Raw genomic sequence first — 20,191 nt, 5'->3', positions numbered from 1 at the left:
TCTCTTCAAATTTTTTCTCGGTCCCTTTCTTTCGCTTCTTCTTCTGGGACCCGTATAATTCGAATCTTGGTGTGTTTAATATTGTCCGAGAGGTCTCTGAGACTGTCCTCAATTCTTTTCATTCTTTTTCCTTTATACTGCTCTGCAGTAGTAATTTCCACTATTTTATCTTTCAGGTCACTTATCCGTCCTTCTGCCTCAGTTATTCTGCTATTGATTCCTATTGATGTTTGTTTGCTCTTTAGTTCTTCTAGGTCCTTGTTAAACGTTTCTTTTATTTTCTCCATTCTATTTCCAAGATTTTGGATCATCTTTAGTAGCATTACTCTGACTTGTTTTTCAGGTAGACTGCCTATTTCCTCTTCATTTGTTTGTTCTCGTGGGTTTTTACCTTGCTCTTTCATCTGCTGTGTGTTTCTCTGTCTTCTCACTTTGCTTAACTTACTGTGTTTGGGGTCTCCTTTTCGCAGGCTGCAGGTTTGCAGTTCCCATTTTTTTTTGGTGTCTGCTCCCAGTGGGTAAGGTTGGTTCAGTGGGTTGTGTAGGCTTCCTGGTGGAGGGGACTGGTGTCTGTCTTCTGGAGGATGAGACTGGATCTTGTCTTTCTGGTGGGCAGGATGGCATCTGGTGATGTGTTTTGGTGTGTCTGTGGCCTTATTATGATTTTAGGCAGCCTCTCTGCTAATGGGTGGGGTTGTGTTCCTGTCTTGCTAGTTTTTTTGCCATACGGTGTCAAGCACTGTAACTTGCTGGTCATTGAGTGGAGCTGGGTCTTACCAGCTGGAGATCTCTGGGAGAGCTTGTGCCATTTAATATTACGTGGAGCCGGGAGGTCTTTGATGGACCAATGTCCTGAACTCAACTCTCCCACCTCAGAGGCACAGGTCTGACACCCGCCCAGAGCACCAACACCCTGTTAGCCACACAGCTGTCCGGGCACCGTGTGAGAATTTGGGGATCAGGACAGAATTGTGTGGGTTAGCGTGGGGTCGCCCCCTGCCCGCTCCCAGAGGAGGCTGGACCAGACACCGCTGGCTTCCGCAAAAGCACCTCTCTCATGTGCAGCTTCCTGAGAATGTGAGCACTCCTCCAATGAGAGCAAGAGGTGATGAGGCACCTGCTGTGTTCTCCAAATTTAATTTTTAATGAGGAAAAATAGAAAATATGGAGAAATGAATTTTAACAGTAAAATATTTATAGTCTGTAGGAGGAAAATTTCCAGAGCATGTTTATGTTCTGGAGCTGGTCAAAAGGCCACAGAGCGGATGTTCAGTGTCTTGCTCCTCTACCCCGCTTATCTGCTGCATTTTGAATGAAGCTGGTCCTTAACCACACCTCCAGGAAATGGCACATTTCTCTGGCTAATCATAGAATCCATTCTCTTCAGGGACTGGTTCAGGAATGAGTATGCTTATGAGCTCCTTTGCACGATGTCCTGAAGTGTCTTAGTAGCTATCATTTGTCTTGCCTCACATTATAATACGATACAATCCTGCCCATATCACAGGCACTAATTTCTTGTCAGGGCTGGGTAAATGCACACCAAGGAGACTTGAATTTCAGTTTAGTTTTGAGTCTATATCTAAAAACAATATTTTTACAACAAATCAGTATTTTTACAAAATTTAGTATACATGATAATTTCTAATGTGACAGCCAATAGTCACTTAAGCAACCCACATATGTTTACTCAGAACCTCATGTCTATGGTAACAAAAGGATGGGGGGAGAAGAAGATTGAGAAACAACAGTAAAGCCAAGTGAAAGACATATCTGCCTTGAGCCATGTCGGCAAGGGACCGTGTGTCTAGCAGTCATGTGTGGCTCAGGAACAGGAATGGCAAAAATGGATGTTAAAGTAATTCAGATTACAGACAGGTATAGCAGGGCCTGCTAAGGTATAAGAGAATAACCAAGTAGTCGAGAGTGCATCAAAGTGATGTAAGACATGAATATAGTGGGCCATGTGCTGTGGGCAAAGAAGAAAGGGAAAAATATAGTCCAAAAATGGTAGGGAGTTAGTGATTAAAAGCTAAAGTGAAAAAGACAGGGAATGGGTGTGTGCATTTGGTGGCGATTGACAAGATGGAGGAGGGGTGCCGTTCAAGTGAAGATCTCAGAGCGGGGGCCACACCTTATTGGTGAGGTCAGGTCTGTAGTTACACTGAAGGTGACTGACAACAACCAGCAAAGGTAAGTGCTGTGAGGGGGAAACAGGGTTGTAATATGGAGGACTGGGAGGTTTTAAGGAAAATTTTTTTTTTTTTTTTTTTTTTTTTTTGCGGTACGCAGGCCTCTCACCACCGCGGCCTCTCCTGTTGCGGAGCAAAGGCTCTGGACGCGCAAGCTCAGCGGCCATGGCTGACGGGCCCAGCCACTCCGCGGCATGTGGGATCTTCCCGGACCGGGGCACGAACCCGCAGCCCCCGCATCAGCAGGCGGACTCCCAACCACTGCGCCACCAGGGAAGCCCCAGGAAAAACATTTTTACCATGTATTGAGAAAATCACAATGCTGAGTGTTAGAGTGGTAGGAGAATACCAAAGAAGTTAAAGGTGAATGCTAGAGATCTAAACATAATTGAATGTGTGTGTGTATATATATGAATAATTTAAGGTGAAGTGCAACTATGTGGAGTGTGAAAAGGGTTCAAAGGTTCAAGCTTCAAAATTGGAATCAGGCTGTTATAAAATGGCTCCTTTTAATTAGCAACCAGATAGCTACTGACAGAGTAGGAGAGGCTTTCCTGAGCCAGGTGCTGCGACAGCAGGTGAGGAAAAGCGCTGCCTTTAAATGCCCCCTCAGCACTGTGGCCAGGGACACAGGAGAGGCAGGACACAGAAAATAAAGGGTGGATGGCAAAAGAAGTGGAGTGTAGGCACAATGAGGTTCTGGGCTTGCAAAGACGGAAAGGAAAAGCAGAACGCTGATCCTTGTGCCCAGGGGCCCTCCAGAGGGCTGCATCATGTCAACGTGGGGCAGAGCAGGTCTGGCTCACGGAGGGCGTGGGAATAACATGCAAACGGGCAGTACCTCTTCCCCACCTCAAGAACACTCACACACAGTTTGCATTCGATCTGTCTGGTACTACTCTGAAGGGCTTGATAACAAAAGTAAAATGAAAAGAAAAATAAATAATTTCGAAATGCAATCTTGAAAATATTCATATATTTCTGGACACGGCCACAGTGAAAAGACTCATAAAGCACATTCTTCGCGAAGCCGTCTTGCTATGAGTCTAATATGAATCATGGTTAGAATAGATCTGGTGTATGATGTCCTTGAATAATTTATTTCAGGCAGCCCCTAGTGTTCAGAAACAGGAAACTTAAAGAACAACACGTCTAGGCACTAGTTTTGTGTGGCCAGGCTCGGTGAGCCAATGTCAAGAGAGCCAGAGAAAAGTAAAAAGGAGAACTCAAAGCAAGTGATTTCTACCCCCACCCCCCAAATTTAAAAAATGAAAACTTTTCCTTTTTTGGTTTGTTTAGCAACGGGCAAACTTATAAACAACAGGAAAATTATTACTCTTATCTAGCTAAACCAAGTTGTTTTATAGGATCTATCTACCCAATGAAAGTGGGGCAATCCCAGGACCTGTCGCAATGATAGATCAATACAGACAACATGAATTGGACTGAATCAAAACAAAGACCAAGTGAATTATAATCAGTGCATCCAAGTACTGGGCTCTGGAACTTGAGGAAATGAAGCCTAGAATCATTTTTAAAGAGAATGAATTTCCTTTAGTCAAAGGGATAGCAAGCAAAGAAGGGAGAAAGAGCAATGTAATCTGTGTTTCTCAATAATGACTCAATTTTAACAAAAATAAACAATAAAAATCTGTACCTCTTCAGAATATTGCACTGACCATTGTTGTTAGGATCCCTGCTACAGGTGTTCTCTGGCATTTTTTTTAAAAGTTTAATTTTTTTTCTGTATCGACAGGCACAGTCTGATTACTAACTTCTAAATCCTAAACAAGAAATATAAATCTGGGCAGAGGGAAACGCAGCCATTTCTCACGGAGTGAGTTAGATAAAGTCACACAGCATAGCCTGACCTGCTGTAACTCCTGAGCTCTGTTTTCCACCTTGGTCTTGGCTAGTTGTTAATGGATTTCTGACTCGACTAAAGCAATCGTTCCCTAGCCCTTGGCTTCCAGACACTCAGTACATTTGGGGCCCTGACATCTGTCTTAGCTTCACCATTGGTGAGTTTGTTTTTGTTGGCTTTTACTGCTCTTCCAGATGATCTAAGGTAATGCATGAAGGTATTCATGTGTGTTGTTGGAAGCCTGGGGAGAGCGTGAAGTTGGGAGAAGTGACTGGGACAGGACTGGCTAGGGAAACAGCCAATTCAAGGGAAACCTTTTGCTTTTTTCAAAATAATTTTGAAAGTTCATATAGACAGAGCCCTAAAATTTCCTCATGGGGCCGGGTTTGATGTACGCTTTCTATGCTGCCTTAAAAACGTATGGCCAAGAATTCTCCAGATACAAATTATTTATCTATGGATAGAGGGAAAAAGTATACTACCTGACAAGACAACTTCAATAAGATCGCCTTCCTGGATATCGCTAGCCGTTTTCACCAGCTGAAGGATGTTTTCAGAGGTAGGGTCGTGGCGGAAAAGCAGGATCTTATCGTACATTCCATAGAAACCACATTCAGGGAACTGTAAATACAAATACCACAACAGGTTAAATGTCAAAATCTTCCTAAATTTAATCAAAACCAAATAAACAAATGTCAGGGCACCAACACAAACTAATTAGAAAAGTTCAAAATATCTAGAATATCAAAAAATAAAAATGAATGGCCAAATTGATATTGACATGACTCCAAAGCAGGAGGAAAGAAATCACATATCATAAGGGCAATAATGACAAAATGATCTTCTAATTAGAGAGCAAGAAAACAACAGAATCTGAGATAAGATTCAAAGAAAGTCCTGGCAGTAATGAGGCAGTTAAGAAATACAACAGGTGGTAAGAACTGTGCATTTTCACATGATTTATAGCAATTCAATTACATTAAAATGGGAGTTTGTTACAATTCCATTACAAATATTGTTGCAATTTATTTGCAAAAAAAAAAAAAACTGTCAGTCCATTTTGGCATATTCAAAAATAAGAGATGACTCAATAAATCTAAACATGTTCTGTGTGTGGGCAGAGGTGTTATCTAGATTCTTTGATTCAGGAAAGCAACAGAGGAGACAACCCAACTCTCCCTTTTGTTGCTGCCCATACATTGCATTTAGTTTTCATGCAATCTAGGTTAAATAGACAAGTACAATAGCTAGAAGTCAATTCGTTTTAAGTATACATAGTTTATATTCTCCTCACAGGGATAAATCCAAGAGTTTATTACTCAAGATTATCTCCCAATAGCAGGCATATAATGAAAGCTAAATGAATGATATTTTCTAATGAGAAACCTAAAAAATTCTGATATTAACAATAACTATTAGAATATCAACAATTAATATTATTCCTTTCATTTCCTCTCTTCCTTCTAATGCAAGAAAGTACTCTAAATTCAAACCATAGTCCTGGTTGTTGAATTCCATCTTAAAAGTAGAATTATTTGATCAAAGGGTAGGAACATCCTTAAGAATCTTAAAGCCAACTTCAAACTTATCACAAACCACAATCTCAGGAACAGTGTAAGCAAAGATCCGTCTGTATTAGCATTGAATATTTTTATTAAAACAAACAACTTAGGCTAATAGGTATGTGAAAAGGGCTCTTTTCTTGTATATGATATTTTCACATAATTAGCAGTTGTTATTTCTTTTATAAATTGATATTTGCCATGTGTGGAAAAAGGTCATAAGTCAAGGAGAGAAAATTGTCTTGTTCCTGAAACTTGTGATATTTCTGACACGTATGTCAATAAATGTTGACTTTTAAGGAGCTACTGTCATGAAGAAATGTCCAGAGTATGAGATCTTCTGAAGATAAATACAATATATGATGCATTCTTCCTTATTTTTCTTATTAATAAAACTAGGGGCTACAATCATGTAAGACGTTTTGTGTGAATTAAAAATAAGTAAGTATATACAGAACATCCTCTTGCTCTTAAGAGTCTGCTGACAACCAGGCTTAAAACTACTTCTGCATATCACTTAGTAAAGTTGGCTTCTGTAAAATAAAATGTAACAGCTGAAATGATGTCACTGTTCCACTGCGCTAATTAAAACAAAAATAATAGTTCCTTTTTTTTGGTAATTTCTCCAATAATATTATTAGAGTGCAAGGAAAGGGAGAAACTAAAATACCATTTTCTAAACTACAGCAACAAATAGTTCATGTACTATTTTAAAAATCAACCTCATCTGATGTGTAATTTACAATAAATAAAATGGATATAAGTCTATGAGTTTTGACTCTTGCCCCGGCATGCATGAAACCAAAATCACAACCAAGCCATGAAACATTTTCATCAACCCCCCCAAGTTTTATTGTACCCCCTGCAGTTGATGCTACCCACAATCTTGACTCAACACAGTTTTATTTTGTCAGCAAAGATTAGTTAGCCAGCTATAGAATTTCATACAAATGAAATCATACAACATGCACTATGTACTATTTTTTTGGCTGGCTTCTTTTGCTCATTATGTTTTTGAGACTCATTTACACATAAGGTATTTGAGATTCACCTGTTTTTATTATGTTATTACCATTTCATTATGTGGATCTAGGATAACTGCTTATCTGTGCACCCACAGATGGACATTCGTATTTTTCCCCCCATTTGTGGCTATTACAAATAATAAATCTATGAACATTTATGTATGAGTGTTTCGATGGGTATATGGTTTTCATTTCTTATGAGTAAATATCTAGGCAAAGAATTTCTGGGGCATATAAATATATGTTTGAGTATATAATTATCTTAACGTCAGTAACACATTATACTTATTACTAGAGCTTTATACTAAGCCTGAATTCAGTTAGTGTAAGCTCTCCATCTTTTTCCTTTTCAAGATTGCTTTGGATATTATAGGTCTTCTGAATTTCCATACACATTTTAGAATCACTTTGTCAATTTCTACAAAATAAATCTGCTGTGATTTTTCAATGATACTACATTGAAACATAGATCAACTTGGGTAGATCTATATTTTAACAATGTGGAGACTTCTATTTTGTTATGAACAAGATGGCATATCGCCCTATTTATTAGGTTCCTTTAGATTGCTCTCAAAAATGTTTTGTAGTTTTCAGTGTACATGTCTTAGATATATTTGCTAGATTTATCTCTAAGTTTTTATATTTTTATGCTATTATAAATGGCTGATTAAAGTACAATAAACATACAGTAAAATTTGCCCTTTTTAGTGTGCAGTTCTGAAAGTTTTGGAAGATGTATACCATAACCACATGCGGTATATGTAGTATACACAACACAGCCAAGATACAGAACAGCTCCAGTCCCTATAGTTTGGTCTTTTCAAGAATGTGATATAAATGGTATCATACAGTACATACATAATTTTGAATCTGACTTTACTTAGTGCAGTGAAGCTGATATTTGTCCATGCTGTTGCATACATCATTAATCTACTCCTTTTCACTGCTGAGGATTGTTCCATTGTGTGTATGGATGGACCACAGTGTATCTAGTCCTCAGTTAGTGGAGGGGCATTTAAGTTAGTTCCAGTTTTTGACTATTACAAATAAAGGTGCTATAAACGTTCACTTAGAGGTTTTTGCCTGAACATAGTAAGTTTTTATTTTTCTGGGGCATATGGAAGTATCTGAATAACCTCATAAGGAACTGCCAAACTGTTTTCAAAGTGGCCATACAATTTTGCATTCTCACCAGCAACGCATGAGAGTTCCTGTTGCTCTGCATCTCTGACAGCGCTTGGCAATGTTGGGTTGTTAAATTTTAGACATTCTAATAGGTGTATAATGGTATCTCATAGTCTTAATTTACTTTTCCCTAGTGACTAATGATATTGAGCATCATTTCTTGTACTTATTTAACACATACACACACACAGACCCACCTGCTCAATTCATTTGCCCATTTTAAAAGTTGAGTTATTTTCTTATTGTGGAGTTCTGATAGCTCTTTATATATTCTAGATAAAAGCGGTTCACCAGATACGTGTTTCACAGATATTTTCTTCCAGTCTGTGGCTTGTCTTTTCATCCCCTTAACATTATTTTCTTAAGTTTTTAATTTCTATGAAACCCAATTTATCAAAATTTCTTCATGGGTCATGGTTTTGGTTTAATATTTAATAAATATTTGTATAACCTAAGGTAACAGGTTTTTTCTTATGTTTTATTCCACAAATTTTATTGTTTGGGGTTTTACATTTGGGTCTATGATCCACTCTGAGGTAATTTTTTAATAAAGTAAGAAATATGGATTGAGGTTCATTTTTTGCATATTCTGGAAGACCTGTATAAAATTGGTATAAATTCTTCCTTAAATGTTTGGTAGAATTCTCTAGCAAAGCCATCTGAGCCTGGAATTATCTTTTTTTTGGAAGGATTAAAATTATATATTCAACTTTCTTAATAGATATATCACTACTTAGATTTCAATTTCCTCTAAGTGAGCTTTGGTATTTTGAATCTTTCAAGGAACCAATTCATTTCATCCAAGTTGCTGAACTTACAGGCAAAAAGTTTTTTCATATTATTCCTTTGTCACCCTTTAATGTCTGTAGTGATGTCTATTATTTTCTTGTATTTGTAATTTGTGTCCTCTCTCTTTTTTGCTTGACTGGTCTGGCCATTGGTCTATATATCTTTTTTTATGTCATACTGTTTGATTACTATAATATATTTTGAAATCAGGAAGTGTCATGCCTCCAGCTTTATTTTTCTTGCTCATAATTGCTTGGGCTATTTGGGGGTCTTTTGTGATTCCATATGAATTTTAGGATTGTTTTTTCTACTTCTGTAAAAAATGCCTTGGGATTTTGATAGGGATTGCATTGAATCTGTGGGTTGCTTGGGGTAGTATGGACATTTTAACAATATTAATTCTCCCAATACATGATCATGTGATGTTTTCTATTTATTTGCCTTTGCTTAAATTTCTTTCAGAGATCTTTTAGTGTAAAAGTCTTTCATCTCATATTTTCATGTAACCATGAAAGTTCTTTTCTGCTAAGTCCATCACCTCTATCATTTCTGAACTGTTTCTATTAGCTCTTTTAATCCTGGTTATGGGTCACATTTTCCTGCTTTTTTTTTTTTTATTTTTTATTTATTTATTTATTTATTTATTTATTTTGCGGTGTGCGGGCCTCTCACTGTTGTGGCCTCTCCCGTTGCAGAGCACAGGCTCCGGACGCGCAGGCTCAGTGGCCATGGCTCACGGGCCTAGCCGCTCCGCGGCATGTGGGATCTTCCCAGACCGGGGCACGAACCCGTGTCCCCTGCATCGGCAGGCGGACTCTCAACCACTGCGCCACCAGGGAAGCCCTTCCTGCTTTTTTATACCTGTGTTTTTTAAATTAGATGCCAGATTTTATGAATTAATGTGAGCAGTTGTACGTTGTTGTCTTCCTTTAAAGAACACTGATATTTGTTTTGGCAAAACATTAAGGTACTTGCAGACTGGCTTTATCTTTTCAAGGCTTACTTTTAAGCTTTGTTATGGCAGCTCTAGAATAACAGTTGTTCTAGGGATAATTTAGTCCCACTACTAATGCATGACTCTTTATCTCTATAGAACACTTCAAATGTTCGGTGAAATCTCTTCTATTTGTCTGGTAGGAACTCGACCATCTCTCAGCCCTATATGGGCTCTGAAAAGTTTTCATTTCAGAGCTTCCCAACAGTTGCTCTTTATTCTGCCTTATAGATTTTTACCCTATGGACTTGTATTCAGTCTAATATTCAAGTGGACCCTTAACCAGATTTCTGGAGCTCTTCCTTTGTATAGGTCCTACCTTTCCAGTATTCTTCCCCTAAAAATTCTGTTGACTTGGGCACCTTGAGCTCTATTACCTGTCTCCTCTATGCAGCCACAGAACTAGGCTCTTCTTGGGTTCTCTCTCCCTGCACTAAACCTCAGATGACTGTAACACCTACCTTGTTTGTTTCCTTTTCTCAGGGGTCACCCTGCATTGCCTGTTGGCCAGTGTCTATAACAGGTATTTTATGTATTTTGTATTATTTTCTATTTGTTTGGGGCAGGTGAGCATGTCCCATACCAGATATTCCTTGTGAATGAAAGCCAAAGTCTCATGTGCTTTTTAAATATAGAATACCGATCTTTTCTACCCAAACTTTTGACTACTTAATTCTATGCAAATAGCATTTGCAAGAAAAGTAAATTAAAGAAAAATAAAACATCCATAGTTAGTAAGAGTACATTTTTAATATTACATTGAAATAAATGCAAAGTATATTTAATGAAATAAGAATTAAAAATTAATAATTATCATATAACTCTCAAAACATAGTTTGACCTATCCTGAGTTAAACTTTAACTGTTAAAGGATTGTCCCTGATTGGAACACAAATGTTCTTCAAAATATAATACACTAATTAATGCACAGTTCCTCTTACCATATTCTTTCAAAAACCATGGGTAGCTGATTCTGACTCAAGAGAGAAGAGAAAATTCAAGAGATTCAGTACTTGAGCTGGAGTGAATAGAAAATAACAGCTGGAAAGGAAGAGATGAAACAGCAATTGTTTCCCCAAAGAAGAGCTAAACTTTACTGCATCGTCTAACAAATACCTTGTCAATGAGCCTGTGTGGTGGAAGAATAGGTGGGAATACTGAAGAGGGGCTTAGGAGACAAGGATTCTGCTGGCTCATCACAATGTCAGCGCAACCTGGCCTTTATGCACATGTCCCTTGGACATCTGTATATACCATTCCCTTGTGGTCCTGTATTGCTGACATGTGGACATCACACTCTGTGTCGTGCTTCTTTGTAAGACCATGGGTATAGTGTAATCAAAGATTTGGTATTCAAGTAAGGCTTGAATGCCTCACATCCCAATTATGTTTCTTTCTAAGGGTGACTCAAAACATTTGGAAAAATCAGAATAAGTAGAATAATACCAATATATGCCACACATTAAAGCTATTATTTTAAAAGGCTAAATTGAAAAAATGAAGTTAGTGTTATAAATGTTCTTGAAGGTTGTTTGTCCAATATATAAATGACTGAGGTGTGGATAGCCACTCTCCCACATTCCTTCCTACTGGGTCACAGACATGGCTTTTCTCTCTTCATTAACAAGACATTCAGAAACAGGTTGTAGAGCCTTGTGAAGCAGGGCACAGGGGTGAACATGGAGATATAGCCTCTCGGGACAGCTGTCATGGCAGCAGAAGTTAAGGGTTCGATTTTTTTTAAGATTGTACCTTTTTTTTTATTGACCAGAATAAAATATATGCATATTTGTCTTTCCCTGTTAAGAGAAAACCTTTTCTTTTATGTAACATTCTGCTTGAATGGAAACTATATACAATAAGACTTTCAAAAATTATATTTAAAAATGATGCCTGGAAGGTGAAAAGCGTAAAGGAACAATGCCTGACAACTGAGAAGAGAACATATTGGGGAAAACACTCATGGAACAACATTCCCTAATTTGGTCATAATCATCTGTTTTTATGTGAAGGTGTGTGAGCTTTGAAACCTGAAAACCCTCATTAAACTAAACAGGCTTTCAGAAAGGCTCAGAGGCTTGTACACTCAGCTGGCGCTTATTACAAGATCAGTGCTGTGTTTCTCAGAGGCTTTGTGGTTGTGAGCCCAAACATCTGAGATAAGTGACTTCAAGCTCTCTCCAAGTTCGACTCTAACAAACCTGGCCACTGTGAAAATACGGCCAACAATCCTGGCACTGGTCCTTAGCTCTTTAATTCTACCCTATGCTGGAAATCTCTGTACTGCTGTGTGTATCATTTGGCATTTTTTGACCACAGAGCACAATTTACTGTTACATTTCACTATAAATTCTTGGCTGGCCAGACAATGTGCTCCAGAGTAGAATAAATATATGTTTCAGTGAGTAGCTGAAATGTGACCTGGCCAAAGAGAACTCTAGGGAACAAAGGGTGCTCTTCCACAGTTGAGGCCAATCGCAAAGGGCGAGGAACAAGCAATATCAGAAATAAATTAAGCCATGACTCAGTCAAGCAGAAAAAGAAAGAGAGAAATGGCCTGATTAGGAAATGAAAATACACTGCAGTTTACTTTTGCTAAAAGGTGATGAAAGTCCTGAAATTAAGTTTTTCTGCTCAATAAGAGAACACATCAGGCAGGTGAATACAGCACTCTTCTCATCAAAGATGATTCCCAAGTCATTTTCCAAGGACTCTCCTGTTTACAACAAGTAGTGCCATGACTGGTCACCCTTAATGAGCAAAGAAATTAAAAAGGTGCTACCGCTTCCTAGCTTGACCAAAATCCTCCCTTTGTTGCTGGAGTACAGGACAACATGGACACCTTGTAAGCAACTATTTTAACGAGAATTCCTAAACCACTGGGTGAAAATGCCTCTGGATTCTCCTTGGAGGAGTTGCACCTGAGTGATCTCTGGATTCCCTTGGAGGAGTTGCACCTGAGTGATGCGGCCATTGAGCTGTAAAAAGCAGGAAAGGGCAGGCACTTAAATATGGTTCTGAAAGCAGTAGATCCTTAAGATCAGTTGGATCCTTCCAAGGGGTCTCATGGGCGAGAACTAAGACACGAGTCATAAACTTGTATTATTAACTTTGCCTAGGAAATTAAACCTATCCCCTTTTTTAAAAAAGCATCTAATAACAGATTGAAAATTTAAGTGTATAAAATTTAAGTAAATGAAAAAACAACACAGTGAATAAACATTGGGTGAGTGTCATGTACATAGCACTACAGCTATAATGACAAAAAAAAAATCATGAGATTGTTCAAGCCCACTAAAAGCATGAACACTAAATTTTCACTTAGAAACACAAGTTATAATGTGTCAACGAAAGCATAAAAGTGAATAATCTGTATTATTTGCAGGCATAGTTCTGAAATGTGTTCAAATTTGGGCACAGGATCTTTTATTTGGTGATTTCATATCCTCAAAAGGAGGCACTTGAAAAGAATTCCACACTATGACCACATAGCTATGTGACTAGTGTCTGAATGTAATCTTAGGAAACAGAAACCAGAAAAAAATTTTTAGACCTTTCTTTTTTCTTCCCCTCCCTCCCTCCTCCACCCAATGCCACCCAAGCTAGGCAGAAAATGAATAGCGCTGAATCAAAATAACTAAGAACTACTATTAAAGGTAGCACTTTACTATCTTTCCTAGTGGCAATCTATTTTCCTAGAGATCCCTGGTTGAATCATTCATCTCTCAGTCTGAAAGATGTGATTCATATAAATAAATCTGCAATACCTACTTTCATGAAATAGTTTTTAAAAGCCTATGAAAAATTTCAGTTTCTGAAATAAAGACTAAATGATTAATTACAGTGTTGACTTTATGAAGATTCATTATACATTTCCCAGCCATGAAAAACGGCACTGTTGTCCACTGCAGAGCATCATTCTCCATTTGACTTTGCTATTTTCTGGGCCATGGGCGTACTGTCCAAATGCAGATCACCCTGGCAAACAATCACAATCCTTGCCTTGCTTCCTCTGTCGTTCCTTCTCTCACATGAGCACCTGCAATCGCAATCATATGACTCCCCATTCCACAAACCCAATGCTGCCTTTGAAAAGGTATGCCTAACACCAGGGGTCTATCAATTTCAGAAATCTTCAAGGTCCAAACCTAGAAACAAGTCACTCTAGTTAGTCCTCCTTTCTCCACTCCACCGCCAAAAACTTCCTCTTCTCATTCAAGACAGAACCTGAGTTTATTCCGCTCTTGCCTTCCTACAGGCAAATCTAGAATCTGAAACACGGATTTTCTTCTGCTTAGACCTCCTTTTTTTAGCCCTTCTCCTTTCCGTTAAATTCAAAATTCCCTTGTTTAAACAATCATTTTCATTCATAATTTTAAATTTGGACCTTAGCCTTGCCCTCTATGTTTTACAGTAAAAAAGTAAAAGGAATAAGATATCTGAGAAAAGAAAGAATATACTTTATCAAAAAGAGGTCTGCTTGAAATCTTCTGGAATTAAAGTTTAGATTAAAGGTGAAATGGTAGATTTTGATTATGAGATCTGAAAGTCAGATATACTACAAGACACAGAACATGCATAAAACCTGAACTTGCAATACCGTTGGAGAATAAAGCTAGACTATAAATTCTTCTTCCTTGGGCATATATTGACGTTCTGTATCAGATATTGCTAAAGAAGTCTGTCTAATAAATTATATGCTTATCATTAAGGCAGCAGATGTGACTAAGTGTGATGCTTAATTGTTGGCAGAGACTTTTATTCTATTTCAATTTGAATAATATGTCACCTATTAAAAAGACAAAAGCAATAAATGACTTAATACATCATTAACTCTAATGCTGCAACGTCTGCGTATAGACTTCCTAGAAGTATTTTAAATCATTATTTTGTTGTATATAATTTTTAAGTTTTAGAATAAAGGTTCACATCAAGCAATTATAGGTGGTAATAATTAATGAGAGCCTCACCATTGTTGTGTAAAAACATATTATCCTGCATTATAGCTTGACAGATTACTAGTCAGTGATAGCTATTAGAAGTCTTAGTAGGCACTGTGAAATTATTCACACAACAGTAATTAGGTGTGTGGATGTGCAGCTTGAAAATGGAAAAAAATGTACTTCACACTCTTTGTCTCACTCTGAATAAAACTGTCATTATAGCATACTGTAGATTTTTTACATTGCATAATAAGGTTACATGTTTGCTCATTAATGAACTAATGATAATTGATGCATGTACTGGATAAAATGAAGACTGTGACAGCAACTAAAAAGGTTTTACCAAAAATTAAGAATCATTAACTTTGGAAAAGAAAAACTGCTGCATTATGTATCTTGTCATTTAGAGATAAGAAGACTGGTGCCCAGAACGTATTACCAAGGTGGCAATGCTAGGTAATGCCAGAACAAGGTGAGTGGCCTAGTCTCTTAAAACATACTCCTTGATCTTTCCTCTCAGTTCTGCTTCTCTTAGAAAGAAAATGCAGGAAGAGTAGCCAAATGTCCAGCAAACAGTGACTCAGAATTGCAAATTCTGAGCACTTTTCTTGGCCAGAAAGTACAGACCCAGGCCTCTAGATTTTGGATTCTGAACAAACCAAGGTAAAATGGCTTAATGAGCTTTGTAGCAGCTATTCCCTGGCAATCTCCAGTTCTTACTAGACAGACAAGTCATTAAAAGGGTAGTGACAGTGAGGTAGCTCATTGAAGGCTGGCTGACAGCAGAATGGCAGCTTACAGCAGCAGAAAAACTGGCTGAGGTCATTAAGACAAGGGGCTATTAGCCTTATGCATCCCACCCTCAAAGCAGTATTGCATTACATGGAACTGCAACTAATATTTACAGAATTATTGACCTTTTAGATAAAAAGAAACATATACATAGTATTGAACAATACATTTGAAAAGATTTCCATTAAATTATCTAAAATAAAATTGAAAAATAAAATGTACTCTTATTTGTTAAGTTTGTACATCTGAATACCACCTTCATTGATGATGATAAAGAAAGGCTAACTCTATTAGGGTACACAATTTGGGTTTGTATTTCAGATGCAGGAAGTATAATTTTCCATTATATTAAAACTAAATTTTAACATTAAACATACATAGGCCAATGACTAGGAAATGCTGATTTAATAGCACACATTTGCAACAAAGTATATATGTAATCCTTAAAGATGGTACTAACTTCAAATAATTATCGGACTCCATAAACAGTTTACCAATTTAGGAAAGTCAGTTTAAAAAAAAAAATCAATCTTCAGCAAAATAACTAAATAAATAAGTAAACCATCTCCTTTTTAACTGTTTACTGTCATGTTATAAAATGTTTAATTTTACTAAATTAATTTTATTCTAGGTAATTTTCATTAAAAAGAATAATGGGATCGATCTAAGTACGTGTAAAAATCAGGGATTATAACAACACTGGAGATAGATGCGGAAGAGAGGAGAACTTCCTGGATCATAAATACAGAACCTCAGGTCATAAATACAGAAATAGACATTTCCTAAGAGTTTGGAGGTAAAATACTTTTCTTACCAAAGCTATCTGAACGATATGCCTTAGAGGAAAAAGGAATGAGTATAGACACTGGCTTTCCAAATGAAATTGAAAAGCTGATGTCATGAATCCAACACTCATGACGAGAGCTTGCCTGGATCACCACAGCACACAGAATACACATAACACCTCTCACAAGAGGTAGGTACAGATATTGGGCACACCACAAGGGCTCATGGTTCTTCATTCACTCAGGAATGAAGCAGACACTTAGGCACTGTGTCCCTAGCTAGAGATATGATGATAAGTCAAACCACAGATGGTCCCCATTGTCATGAGATAAGTCAGGGGAGGCTGTATAAGCAGGAGAACACAAGTAGGGGAGACAGACATGAGGCAATATAGCACTAATGAGAGTGTAACGGCACAGTGAGATCAATGTTATAAAGAAATGGAGCGCCATTCTAAGATAGCATATAATCAAGGACTATGACAAAGGACTAGACAGGGAATTAGGAAAGACTCCCCTGAAGAAATAACATTTTAGCTCAGATCCAATGCTCAAACTCAGTAACTTCAGATGGAGGGTGGCAGGAGGCTGGAGTTCCCAGCAGAGCAAGCATCTGTGCAGAAATCTTACATGTTCTTTATTATCCTTAAAAATAATGGCTCTAAGTCTCCTTTGATTAAGGGTAGAAAAAAGTATTGCTGCCATCACCCCTTCAGATCCCATAGTCATACGCACTGGGTCCAAAGCCTGCGGCAGGAGCTGCTTTGTAGCTCTGATACCACATGAAACCCAACAAAACACTCATTCATTTAAGAATTCCCTGGACTTAGACCTAGACCTGAGTTCAATGACTAAATAAATATCTCTCAAAGCGTATGTATTTTCTCCATGAGAAGCTCTATGAAGCTCTATGACAATAAGGTTTGAAATAAATTTGGAAAATGTGTCATACGCTATGCCCTTCTTGAAAACCCACCATGCACATTATCATAATTAATGTTTACAAAGAAACTTGTGTCCAAATCATATTTCTATATTTGACACCTATATGTGATATACATCATCCATGTATATGAATACATATATATATTCAATACATACACACATATACTTGTTTAGTTGTTTATTGATTGATTGCCTCCCAGGACCACTGTAGCGATTAAATGAACATATGTAAAGTATTTCTAATAGGGCCAGACCCACGGTAAACGCTTGATAAGTGTCTGTTGTCGTTATTATAGATAATAATTACAACATTTAGTTATAAGTAAGTTAGCTATAATAAAAGCAAGATTTTCCAGCCACTCTGTTCTTCATCAAAAACTCCAGAGGAGGGACAACTCAGCTGCATACGTCAGGCATGCTCAGTGTTCTGCTATTTCTCCTTGGCTCCTTGTAGCTCCAATACAGCTCATGTAATTTCTAATTGACTCTTGCCACATCCTGGAACTCAAAAGGCTAGGTAGGCTAAGACCTTCTTCACTCCCAGCTTTGTGAACTTTCTGATACATATATTCATTATATGTAAGATATGTTTCTTCAAAACTAACCTATTTTTGGTGAAAATAAATTAACTGATTTTTAAACAGCTCCCTTCCTTGTATTTATTTATACGGTAATGTTACTGCGTTAATTCCAAGTACTGTACTAGAACCAAGCAAGGGCCATAGATTTGGATGTTGGCATCCATACTGTGGAATTCCATTGTTCTGATTGTGCTGTTAATGATCCTTTGGTTCCATGGATAAAAATTTCATTTCCTTAAAACCAAATCCCCAAGGAGCTGGTGTATTTTTTTTTTTCTTCTTTGTACTGATAAGCAGGCAGTGCATCTGATTTATAGGATCAAAATTAAAACATTCTCTCATTTACTTTGATGTTCCCCAAGATAGGAAAGAATTTTTTCTCCCCTTGTAAAATGCTATACAGCTTCTGGAAAGAATGCTATAGCTTTTGGAAGAGTCAGGAGTGGCCAAAGATAATAAAACCACCTGCCACCCCACCAGAAGTAACATTTAATAAATTAGCCTTTCAATTCATTTCTAAGTGGCCAGATGTCCTCAGCTGAGTTCTTTGTCAAGAAAAGGTTTTGACCCCAGCTACAAAGACCTATCTAAGCTTATATTAAAAAGATACCTGCAAAGGCTCTTACAAATATCTGTGATGCCTTGGACCTTGATTCAAGTTATTGGGTCATAGAGAAATGTATTATATTTCCAGCAAAACTGACCAACCTTCTGATACTGTCGCTCATAAAGGCAGATATAGATAACTTGCAAAGATTAAATCTGAAAACTGGTGAGAGAGAGCAAGTACACTGGATCCCAAGTGAGGTGGAAGCAAAGGATGAAACATTGAGGGGAAAAAAACAACAACTATAGTTGTTTGTGTTCTTTGATTTAGAGTAGATAGTACAGATGAATATAAAGGTGAAACCCTATACTATGACTTAACATTAAGTAGGTTAGTTTCTTTCATTTTTCATACATATCAAAGGTCACCTATAAATACATATGTATGCTAATATAAAATAACTTGTATTTTCAAGAAGAAAAACAATGATAGCTAGCCTGCCAATAGCTATACTAATACCTTGTGACATAAGTTATTCCAGTACAAGTTTATATTTTTATTTTACTGGGTGCCTGGAGACACAGTTGTAAACAATAGACAAATAGTCCCCACCTTCATGAAAATCTAAGATATCCTCTCTATTTTCTCTGCCTAAAATTCATGACTTTATCTTAGTTACCACAGACAATCCCCCAAAAGCTAACTTCTTGCCATTCTTCATCCTGTTCCCTTGGTATTTTATGATCTAATTTGCTTATACTAATCACAGCACAGTAAAGATGGTAGTCAGTGTGGAACATGTTTTTTTTTTTTTTGTGGTATGCGGGCCTCTCACTGTTGTGGCCTCTCCCGTTGAGGAGCACAGGCTCCGGACGCGCAGGCTCAGCGGCCATGGCTCACGGGCCCAGCTGCTCCGCGGCATGTGGGATCTTCCCGGACCGGGGCATGAACCCGCGTCCCCTGCATCGGCAGGCGGACTCCCAACCACTGCGCCACCAGGGAAGCCCCGAACATGTTTTAAGTGAGACATTTTGAGATAAGTTTCTATTTGCCTTTAAAAGAGGGCAGAGTAAAATCCTCTTGAAAGGAATCTAGTTTACAGTGTGAAATCTGAGAAATCTGGGTGATCTGAATAGCCCAGCAACTGCAAGTTATCAAAATTCTCTAATGTATTCTCAAAGCAACTGGGAGTTTATAAGAGTGCAGCCCGTGATGACGTCATTTCATCTAGATCCAGTCACTGCACTAATTCATATTCGTTTTCACTGGGAGGGAATGAGTGCATATAAAAATTAAAACAAACATTTGAATTGAATACGGTATTTTAAAGTTCACTATATATATGTGTGCCATAGTGATTATATTAGCACTGAAAACAAACTGTAATTTCCTGAACACAGAGAATCAAGAAAATGAGAATCAAAAGAAATTTGATATCTCACTTCAAATTCATAGAAAAGGAAATTCATTAGTTGAGACTGGAACATGGTAAGAATCAGAACACCATGCTTTATGAAACTTCAAACTCAACAATCAGATTCAGATTGCCAGCAAAACACTCAAGATGTATTGCACTCCAAAGTCCATCCCATTTCCCTCATCCCATTTAGAGAAATTCTCCTCACAAGAAGTACCGGTGCTCAATGCATACACTCTCACTTGAAGTGACTGCAGGCAAGCTGTCTGCCCAGCCTCTACTCTCAAGCCAATCTCTTAAGACTGTCAATGACCTTCACATTGCCAGATTCCATGGGTGACTTTCAGTCCTCATAGGCAACATCTCAGCAGAACTTGACTCAGTGATTCATTTCCTCCTCCTTCAAAACACCTTCTTCCCTTGATTCTGCAATAGTGCATTCTCTTGCTTTTACTCCTACCTGATAAGCTATAACTTTTCAGTCATGTTTACCAAAACTTTCTCTTCTTTCCAACCTCTTAGATGCTACAGTGTTCGGGGCTCATTCTTCAGGAAGTTTATTTTCTCTAT

The 20,191-nt window shown here is 37.8% G+C and overlaps 1 protein-coding gene across 1 annotated transcript in view; it reads right to left on the bottom strand.

The window, feature by feature from the left end:
* Window positions 1–2,963: 2,963 nt before the first annotated feature.
* The window catches only part of LOC309819248 (serine/threonine-protein kinase D1-like), a gene marked incomplete at both ends in the record, with an annotated part of 174,287 nt that continues 157,059 nt past the window's right edge, over window positions 2,964–20,191 (bottom strand). The window contains 2 exons of the mRNA XM_082649378.1: window positions 2,964–3,100; window positions 4,539–4,677. Coding sequence (XP_082505504.1) covers window positions 2,964–3,100; window positions 4,539–4,677 — 276 coding nt within the window. The remainder of the gene's footprint in view (window positions 3,101–4,538; window positions 4,678–20,191) is intronic.

The sequence above is a fragment of the Grampus griseus genome, assembly GCF_964374135.1.
Source record: "Grampus griseus genome assembly, chromosome: 2".
In the NCBI taxonomy this organism is placed as follows: domain Eukaryota; kingdom Metazoa; phylum Chordata; class Mammalia; order Artiodactyla; family Delphinidae; genus Grampus; species Grampus griseus.
The sequence above is the reverse complement of the archived record's forward strand: the minus strand, read 5'-3'. Positions and strand labels throughout refer to the sequence as shown.